At 43.2% G+C, this 10002-nt stretch overlaps 1 protein-coding gene across 11 annotated transcripts in view; it reads left to right on the top strand.

Moving 5' to 3' along the window:
• The window catches only part of LRCH3 (leucine rich repeats and calponin homology domain containing 3), a 64017-nt gene extending 56793 nt beyond the window's left edge, over positions 1–7224 (top strand). For 10 of the 11 annotated variants that reach the window (XM_027883962.1, XM_027883958.1, XM_027883959.1 and 7 more), the window contains 2 exons: positions 382–459; positions 2678–7224. In XM_027883962.1, coding sequence (XP_027739763.1) covers positions 382–459; positions 2678–2878 — 279 coding nt within the window. In that variant the 3' untranslated portion in view covers positions 2879–7224. The remainder of the gene's footprint in view (positions 1–381; positions 460–2677) is intronic. The other variant, XM_027883957.1, reaches the window with a different exon arrangement.
• The last annotated feature ends 2778 nt before the right edge of the window (positions 7225–10002 follow it).

Genomic DNA, 10002 nt, shown 5'->3' with positions numbered 1-10002 from the left:
GAAAGCCAATGTGCTGGTTTTGGCTGGAGTAGAGTTAAACCATTTTTTACAATAATCATGTAAAAGTGTTAGTTTTATATAACACTGGGTACATAAATATTGAAGAGCATAGGATTGTTCTTTTTTTAAAAAAACATTCAGCATTCATAACTTTGCTTTTCATAAAACAGCTTTGAAAATTGGATTTGATTTTCTAAGAAAAGCAGACTTCAGCAGAGCCTGCTTTGAGTTAGACTGGGCACGTCTAACTTATGTCAAGCTTATGTCAGTGCAGTATGTTTTTGGTGAAGAGATTTATTAAGAGTTTTATTTAAATAAAAAAATTAAAATATTTTAAAATCTTGCCAGTTAAGAGCACTGTTTGCCTTTGCTTCTTTGCAGCCTAAACTTACAATGGCAAAATGCAGACGAAACGTGGAGAATTTCTTGGAAGCTTGCAGAAGGATTGGAGTGCCTCAGGTACATATTTCTGCTATCCTGATGTAACGCTTCGGATGCAGTTTTGTGTGGGCTGCAGAAAGTAGAACCTTCTTTGAAAGTTTGGATTAAAACAAAATGATCAAAAGTTGAGAAGGTTCAAGTCTGAGCTGTCCTGCAATACAGATCAGACTGATCTTGCAGGGTCTTCCAGAGCAAAATGAAGTCAGATATAGTTTATCAGAGGTCTGAGTCACTGTTGTACCTCAAATTCATAATAGCTGATGCAGGTCAATTCTGTTTTTCGAACTGGAAAATTTTTCTCCAAAACCAGTTACATTTTCTTAAGATTAGATATGTGGCAGCTTAAAAGTGGGATAAAAATTGGATAATGTTTTTCATATGTTCTTTTTATTCCAAAGCTTTTCACGTTCCTTCACAATAATTCTCTTACGTGAATGTCTCTCCTGTCTTACCAACATTTGCAGTGTTATGGGCTGGTTGGTAGCTGTCTTTGCATAGATCCTAATTCTTTTGTTATGTACCAGTGGTAGAAGTCTGTCTTTGCTATTCCTTGTCCCCTTTTGAAACTTGGAAAATCTAGGTGGGGAACATATAAAAATAGTCCATCTTACCCTGTTAGTCCAGTTATGCTGTTTTATGCTGTCCTGTCCTTTGCACTTTGTCTTACAGAGCAGCTGTCTCAGTAGAAATAGTTTTAATACATCGTGTTTTTCTGAATTTTTCTGTAAGTGCACTAATTGATGATGGGTTGTTACACTGCTAAACATTAATGTTTTTGTTGTAGGTGGGTGTTTCTTTCTTTAGTATTCTGAAATAAGAGCGTGGCTCATGTCCCAAATACATCTAAGGGCAGTTCTTTAGTCAGTCATGCAGGGTTTTCTGGTGCTTTCAGATAGTTTCATTTGCGGGCATTTGAGCCACTGGGATTTTAGGATGCCATGTTTATTGAGTTGTGTGGCAATTTCACTTGGCTCACTGGTGAATTGTGTTGGAATGTGGGAGGAAGTTCTAAGTGATTGTTATTACTTTGAGATCCTGCACTATTTTGGTCCCCTCAGAAACTTTGGACTTTTGATCCCAGCAGAGCTGCACGATATAAATTCATCCGGGGCAAAATTGTGCAATTCCATCCCGTCTTCCCTATTTATAGCTCCCTCAAGGATGAAGATGTAATTTTTATGGGATTGCAGTACAGAGCAGATCCCTGAAATGACCCACACTTAAACAAACAAAAAAGGCAATCAAGAAAAAGTCCCTTGTAATCCCAGGCTGTTCTATCTGCTACACCTGCTCTCTGGGACCCTCCTGTTTTTCTCGTGTATCTTGTTTTAATGTGAAATAGTTCAAGGAGTGTCTCTCTGGGAAAACTTCCTGGAACACCCCCACCTGAGCTCTGAAGTTGCTCTCACATGTCTGCATTACATATCCACTGAGATGTGAATGTAAGATACCTGTATGTGAGAGTGGCTTGGCAGCCTGGTGTGCTTTTCTTGAAAAAAAAAGCCTTTCATTTTAATACTAATTACAAAAATAAAAGGCTTTCTGAAAGCATGGATCTATGTAGGAATACTTGCCTTCTAAGGGGAAGGCTGCTTTTAGAAGAGGCTGATTACAGGCACTGCAGCAGAGCAGCCATTTCTGTAGAAGCTTTTGTGGTTAAAGCCCTCGGATCAAAGGAAATTGGCAGTTCAACAGATTGATACATGCTTCTAGATTTCACTGATTATAGCAGCTACCTGTGGGAAAGGGAGGGAAAAGACACACAGTGGGAATAATTACACAACTCTTAAACTCTAATTAGTAATAGATATTTCTGCAGGATGCTGCATTCAGGCATCAGTTACACACAAATAATTCCTTGTCCTGCCGTTTTCATTATCTAAGTTACATGTGGAGGCTGAGCTTTGGTGAGTACTCAGCGCCAGCAGAAGCTCAGAAACCTGTAACCTCTTCATTTCTGGAGAAAAATTATTTTCACTAAGGTGTGTAAACTGCTGTTTTTAACAACAAGGAATAATCTGAGCTTTACAAGTGACAGGCACCTCACTGACCTTGAGTTCTTTGCAATGGGAGTCTTGCAAATTTGTGTGTGAGAATTAACCAGCTGTGACGTGCTTCTCGAACGTGTAGGTTGTATCTGAGATGTCTGATAACTGCTTCGTGGATGTTGCTATGGCTCACTGACTGACCTTTTTTTTCTGTCTGTTTTCCCTTCCTGCTCACACACTCTGGACAGGACAATCTTTGTTCCCCTTCTGACATTCTTCAGCTAAACCTCAGCGTTAAAAGAACAGTTGAGACTCTTCTTTCCCTGGGGACAGATTCAGAAGAATCCAGTCTTGTCTCCCTTTCCGTTCAGCTCTGGGGCTTTGTGGTGTTTTACTGCACTCTAATGCTAACGCTCTGTATGTTCTATCGCTGGGTCTGTTTTCTCTAGCTGGGGGATAGTGGTGCTGCTCCCTCCCTCCACCGCTCCGGTGCTTGGGAACAGATTTTGGGTTTTGTCAAGACTGTGTGTACAAAGTGCTTTGTTTCCCACGGATGGGGCAGAGGTGACAGGTACAATGTGCAAACACATTGCTGCACCCACACGACCATCTGTGACCTCATTCACATTTGTATTTGCTGTGTCACACTGAGCAGATAAAATGCTTTACAAGGGAGGAGGTGCAGTCCCTGGGCTAGACCTGGGGCTGAGCTGAGGACACGTGGCTGCGTTCTGTAGCCTGCTGACCTGTGGTGTAGTACTGGGAAACTGCATTGTCAGGTTGTGCCTCTGTTTCCCCATCTGTATAATGGGAATTGCACCCACTTTGGTAAATTTCCCAAGGATTATCTGATGAAAAATGTTAAACAATGTGAAGTATTTTTTTCAGTGTTCTTGATGAGATCTCACAGTCTTAGGAGACACGGTCTGGTAAGTTTTGTCCACAGATCTTTGTAGCTTTATTTTTTTCTTAACCCCTGTCTGTTATCCTGCTTCTGAGAGCATTTGATGTCTCAAATTTATAGAATCTGCTTTATTACTTTGACTCAGGAGTTTTAAAAGAACCGTCAGTGAATCCTGAGCTGCTTGAACTTCACCACAGTTCAAGCAGGAAATTTTTAGAGAAATTAAGCCCTTCAACAGCTTTAAGTTTTCTGGCACAGAAAGAAGTCTTTTAAGATTCTATCAGATGCTACAGAATGTCATAGCATTTTACTGTGCTCTGGATAAAACTTACCAAAAACTTGTTGAGTTGCCTCTGGATCGTGGGCGCCCCAGCATAAGCTTGTTCCATGTTTATTCCCTTCTTCCTCTTACCGTGTCATTTTCAGAAACCCTTGTGTGATGCAATTGCAGAAATATAAGCCCTGGCTGCACAAGCACTCTTCACTGTTGTACAAAACTCAGGAAGTCTTCCATAAAGCTTCACAGCTTTTCCCTCCCCAGGGAAAGCATCCTGGTGCTTTAATGCTTTAATGTCTCAGGGACACCTCAGAGCTTCAGGGTGCTCCTGGTGTGTGTGGGACAGACCGTGTCTCCTCAGAGTGTAGATTGATTCAGGGAGCTCTGCTCAGAGACCTGTGTCAGGTAAGTGTTCAGTAAATGGCTGTTCCAAATGTGTCTTCAATACATTTCTGTTATATCTGCAAGTGCGGTAAATGGCTTGTAAGCCCAGTGCAAGTGGTGTTGGCCTTCCAGCGATAACCTGGAACAACTCTGAAGCACAGTTTAAGATACACAAGAGTTCAGTTGCAAATGTGGTCACTACCAGTAAAATGTGTTATGTGTAAGTGGATCTCACAAGCTCTTGTACCACAAAGTGAGTATTTAACAAAGGAGCAAGTCAAAGAGCTGCTGCTCTCTGTCCAAGCCACACAAAGTGTTCTGTCCAAGCCAAACATCGCTGAGGAAAGAGGGGACCTTTGACAGGGGGAGATTGTTTTATTTTTAAGTAAGCTATTTTTGCACTGCTTACTGGTATGAACTAGAATGAACTCGGTTCCTATGTTTCTTAACTTCTAGTGAACACTGTGATAAAAGCTGCAAGGGGTTTTACACGAACAGTGCCTTCCAGTTTTTAAATTTTGTTTGTCATTACTGTCTGTGGTATGGAGTCATTCCAAAGCTTTTTCCCTTATCTGTTTGCATACATAAGGAAGAAAGATAAGGCATATTTCCTCAAGTTTACAAGTATTTTCTCAAAAAGCACACTTTTTTCAAAGTAACATAAATTTGCTGGAAGAAAAATCTATTTTAGCCTGATCATATGGCTGCCTGGGAGAATTTCAGTGTGGGTTCACTTGTTTTCTCTCCACTCGGAGCTTTACGGGAGGATTGTTGGCTGCCACTGTTTGTGCTGAAGGATTTCTTTAACATCAGAAATCAGTAAAGACTCAAGGAGCGGAGAAATGCAAAAATAACACATGAAAAATAGTCTCTGTAGTTCTATAGGAAGGACACGCTTGAGTTGTTTTCTACGGATACAGAGAACTGTTGGACATGTATCCTGACTGTTGTGGAGTGAGGATGGCCAGGAAGTGCCAAGGACTTTTGTAGGATGAGGCTTTAAGTACATCTTAGACTGAGAATAGCACAACTGTTAATAAACACTTTGAAACCTCTTTTTGCATTTTGCGTATTCCTGTTACTCCTCAGAACGATTTTGGGGGTCACCCGCTAAGCCGGGGGCACTTCTGGGATGTGAGTGAGTGGTGGTGACTCATTCCCTGCTCACAGCAGGGCTCCCCTCAGGCTTGTCCCGTGAGGACTCCCTCCCAAAGGGGTGTGACTTGGAAAGGAAGCTGTGCTGCTGTGGTTCCTCTCCTGCTCTGGGTTGCAGCAGGTTCATGGTGTTGAAGCAAAGCTTCCCCCTCCTCCAGTTCATCTGCTTCTGGTTTCAGAAACCACTGGCATGTCAGCGTGGGCAGAGAGGGAGGACAATTTGTTATCCTCCTATTCTCCCACAATCCATTTTCAAATTCTTATCTGTAGAATTTTTTAGTAAATGAACACAGGGATTAGCTGAAGGCCACCTTCTTTGAGTAGTCAAAGTCATGGTTCTTAAGTCACAAGCAGAAATTTCATGTCCTACCCCTGTGTGTGTGTGCTGCCTGTCCATAACATTTCATATTTCAGTCACCTTTTGCCTAATTTTTTTTTTTCTTTTCAGTTGAGCGGTTTTCATCCATTTTGTTTTTGTCTTTGTTTTGTTCCCCATTCAGGAGCAATTATGTTTGCCTCTGCATATTTTAGAAGAGAAGGGTTTGACACAGGTAGCTGTGACTGTCCAGGCGCTCCTGGAGCTGGCACCCCCAAAGCAGCAGCCACTTCACCACTTGTCTGCTGTGTAAAGACCTCCGGGACCTTTTGGGTTACCTTGGCTAAGCAGAAGGACCTGAAGACTTTACTGCCCATGCAGTGCATCCAAACACACAGAGCTCTGTTCTAAGGAAATGAGTTTCCGTGATTCCTGACAGGAATGTTTTACTTCATTTCTCCATTTTTTTTGGAGATCACAACAGTTTCCAGTAACATTTTTTACTATCAGGTTTTTTGCCCCTTATTTAAAAAAAAATGAGGGTTGGGAGGAGGGCGAGGAATTCCAGTGGCTGGCTGTTGGAGCCAGCTGTAGAAACTGACCTTGCAGGTGGAAGATACGGATGTAGAGTTTGGAAAGCAATTCATAGGGGAATATGTAAAAAAAAAAGGATGTTGCTGCAGTGGGCACATGGGGAATTAAATTTCTTTCCTTACCCACAGGGTGCAAATAAATAGGAGTTTCTTTGCCTCCAAAGAACAACAGCTATTTCTATTATAATATTTAAAAAGCTGCATCACACAATCTTAACCTGCAGTGTTTGGTAACAGGGTCAAACCTCACACAGCTGTAACTCATGTCGGCGTGTCCTCATTACTAAAAGTTGAAGAAAAGGAATATTAGTGTTTTCCCAAGGGAAAAATTACTGCATGTTTTCTCCACCAAAAACACCTTAGTAAAAGCTACTAAATCAGACCTGTTGTAACGGTATTTCATCCCATCAGAATTCCCGCTGGGTTCACTTTCTGTTGGGGATTTAACGGTGTCTTTATTGGAACACTTTTCCAGCATCAGTGGATGGAGATCTCCCCTGTCTCACTGGAATCATGTGTGTATTTCTCTGCAGTGTGAACAATTCCAGCCTGCCTTGCTGATCTTTAGGGGCCCTTTATCATGAACCACCGTTCATGAGGGGCTGAAGCATCCCCTGCAGGCACAGAATGTATCGGGGTAAGAGCCCAGTGAGTTCCCTGGGTGGGCTGGGTGTTGTCAGAGCAGGGCCTGTGCAAACACAGCTTCTCTTTGGGGGGTTGACAAGGCTTTCAATAAAGCCCTTTGTCGTTGGAGGTTATGTAGAGAGATGTGGTGCTTTTACAGAACTGCCATTACTTACTTCCTCTTAACGTAAAAATGGAAATTCAGCGTACAGGAAGGGGAGAGGCAGCCCACAAGTTTTGCATTTTCTTGGAAAACTGATGTGCAAAACAAGGACAGCTCTGTGTGCTGTGGTCCCAGTGACGAGGCCAAGCTCACTACTAGATCAATAGCGGTAATTTTTTTTTCTCCAAAAAAAAGACCTCACAAAATCCAGCTCTCCCCCCATGCAGTTCCTTTGTCAGGTTTTGCCCCATTTCAAGCATCCCAGAATGTTATGCCACCAATACATGGTGCTTGGAGTCTGGAAGCAACTGCAGGCATCAGTGGCCATTCGGGGATGCATTTGAAGCAGGATACACTAAGAGGATTTTATGCAGATAAAGGAAGAAGAGATGGGAACAGGTCAGCTAAAAGTCATTCTTGCAGAAGTAAACCTGTGGTGGAAGCTGCCAAGGACTCAGCTGCATTTTTTCCCTTTTGATTTGCAGTTTTGTGTCCACTTTGTTTTGCTTCTTGTATTTCTTTCAAGGTCCATTGTGGTGACTGTTGAATCCCTTATTTCACATAAGTATTTCAGTTGCTTCTTATTGGCATTGGTTGATCACGTTGCAAGTGGAGAAAACCTGGAGGGTGTTTAAAACTGCCCGGCTGCAAAGAGAAACCTCCTTGTGCTCTTCCTGAGCCCTGCAAGGAATGAAAACGCCAGTAACTCACAGTACCCACAGGAAAAGCAGCTCTAGACAGGCCTTCTTTCCCCCTAAAGTAGTTCTTGTGTTTCATTTAATTTCATTTGTGAGGAGTGTTCTCATTCTCACGGGGATAATGGAGGTGTGTGAAGGCTCTGCAGTTTGCTGAGGGGAAGGTTCTGCCACTCACAGGCAACAGCACAGACACAGACACGGGTGTTCCTGGTGTGTTTGTCTCTGCACAGCATTTGAGGGGGGGGGCACTGACTTTGTGTTGGTTTCCAACATCAGGTCACCTGTATTGTTACAGGGAAGTTGCATTTCACAGCACACCCCTCGTGGGTTATTTAAGTATCCCTGTTGGAAGAAAACCAGTCCCTTCATGGAATTGTGAGGGTGTGGTGATTGCCCCAGTCCAGCTTCCAGCACTTCATAGAATGAAACTTAATACTATTCAGGTTGGTGGAAGTTTGACATTTCATTAATATTAGATTTTAGGAATTTGTGGGGTGGGGGCTTGAGTCTGGCCAGAGGAAAGGGCTGTTTGCTGTTGCCTGTGGATCTCAGGCGTGGCTGTGTGTGAGCCCGTGGAAGGGCTGTGTCTGGAGGCTGAGCAGGTGGGGGGTCCCCAGCACTGGGTGCTTTGTTCTAAGCAATGTTCACTCTGGCAGTTTCAGTGTAGGGGATCGTGTTAGTTTGACGTTTGTAATCCTGTGTTTTCATGCTGGCAAGCACTAAATCTGGTCCAGGTGTTTAGGACAAAAATCCAAACCTGATGTTTCATCACATGGTTTATTTAATGTGTTACACCAAACTGAGTTCAGTTCTCTCTTGCAAAATGGGTTGGGATTTTCCAGTGTATTTATGTGCAATTTTTGTTGTATCCCATGAAAAGAATATTTGAAAGAAAACATAGAAAGTTCTTTGTTAAAGCAAAGAGGTGATTGTCTTTCCTCTCTGGGGCGTTTGTGTGTGAGGATGTGGGAGGGACCCACCTGAGTGTTCTGTGCTGCTGGTATTCCTGCACTGACTGTGTGGGGTCCATCCATCCTCAAACCTGGGGAGCCCTGGGCAGCGTCCGAGGCTCGGTGAGGTTACACGCTCCAGGTGGAGCATCCTGGGCACTTGGAAGCCCTCCTGGCACTGGGGGGTTGGGGCAGAGTTTGGGTCTTCCCCCTTTGAAGGGGGCCCCGCCCCCGGTGTCCTGCTTAAAATCCATCAGTCAACTCTTTACGGCACCAGAGCACCTCTGTTGTAGCACCTCTGGTAGCAGCAGGATGGCAAATGGTGTTTTTACCCTTTTATGACTATAAATGGTTCTTTGAAAAACTGTTTCAGAAACAGAGGACTTGAAAGGTGAATTTGGACATCTAAAAAATGCTTTTGTATAGATACTGTGATGTTTTACAAAGTGTTCTAATTTTGTTATTTCTGAAAACAGTGTAAACGTGTAATTAATAGAGTAAAGGATTTTAAAGCTTCATCCTGTGCTGTATGTCTGTAAATACATTCCATAATTTCTGTTACATATAAATGTGTCTGAATATTGTATATTTTAAATTGCCTGTATTCTGCCAGTAGTGTGAACTTCTAGCACATTGATAATATAAAAGGAAACCATGGGTATTTGAAATAAAGTTTTAAAACTTACATGAATTGCAGTATTTCTTCCTGGAGTTTTTGTGTTGAGTCGATGAACATCCCATCCTCTGTGTCGGGTGTGTATTCCCTATCCACATCATCACAGTTGGCATTTGAGGGACCTGCTTTGGTTCTCTACCTTTCATAGGTCCTTGTGGGTCCCTTCCAACTCAGACTATTCTGGGACAGTTAACCAGGATGGAAAAATTCCAGCAGTTTTACACATATTTTACAGCCACATCAGAAGCTTTTTCTTGGGGGTTTTTGTTTCCAGAGTTCTGTTTCATTCTCTGCTGAGAATTGAGCGCAGCCCAGCCAAGTCCACGCATCAGATTTCAGGTGTTTGGCTGCATTACTAAAATGTGTCTGGAGTTTGATATAAACAGCAGGGATCTGCTGCCTACCACCCCCTCCCATCCTATCCTGCTTTTTCCTTTGCTCAGACCCTCTGGAGAGTTTGTGATCAACTTCATTACTTCCACCCAAGAAGGTCACCTGTTAACATGCAGCACATATGGAAGGCAGTAGTCCGTGGTGAAATGTACTGAGTCAGCAGCGCGTGAAAAGGAGGAGTTAAAATTAGGAACAACTCCCGGGGCTCCACTGAGGCATTTCCTGCAGTGGGGTGTAAGCACAGTTCTGGCTCGACACTGCACTTGTTCTTAGCACTCTGTGGGGACCATGGGGAGCAAGTGCAGTTGTTCACAGCTTTGGTACCAGTGCTGGAATGGGAACATGTTCAGGTGTCAAGCAAGCGGCCCTGCTCCAGCGGGAACACCGGTACTCCTAACGCAGGTTTGTCTGAAGCATCTGAAACTGCAGCGCTCCTGGAC

This window comes from Empidonax traillii, unplaced genomic scaffold, assembly GCF_003031625.1.
Source record: "Empidonax traillii isolate 1590-97213 ecotype Southwest subspecies unplaced genomic scaffold, ASM303162v1 scaffold138:size3245559, whole genome shotgun sequence".
NCBI classification, from domain to species: Eukaryota; Metazoa; Chordata; class Aves; order Passeriformes; family Tyrannidae; genus Empidonax; species Empidonax traillii.
Note: the sequence above shows the minus strand (reverse complement) of the source record. Positions and strands in the feature narration are given on the sequence as shown.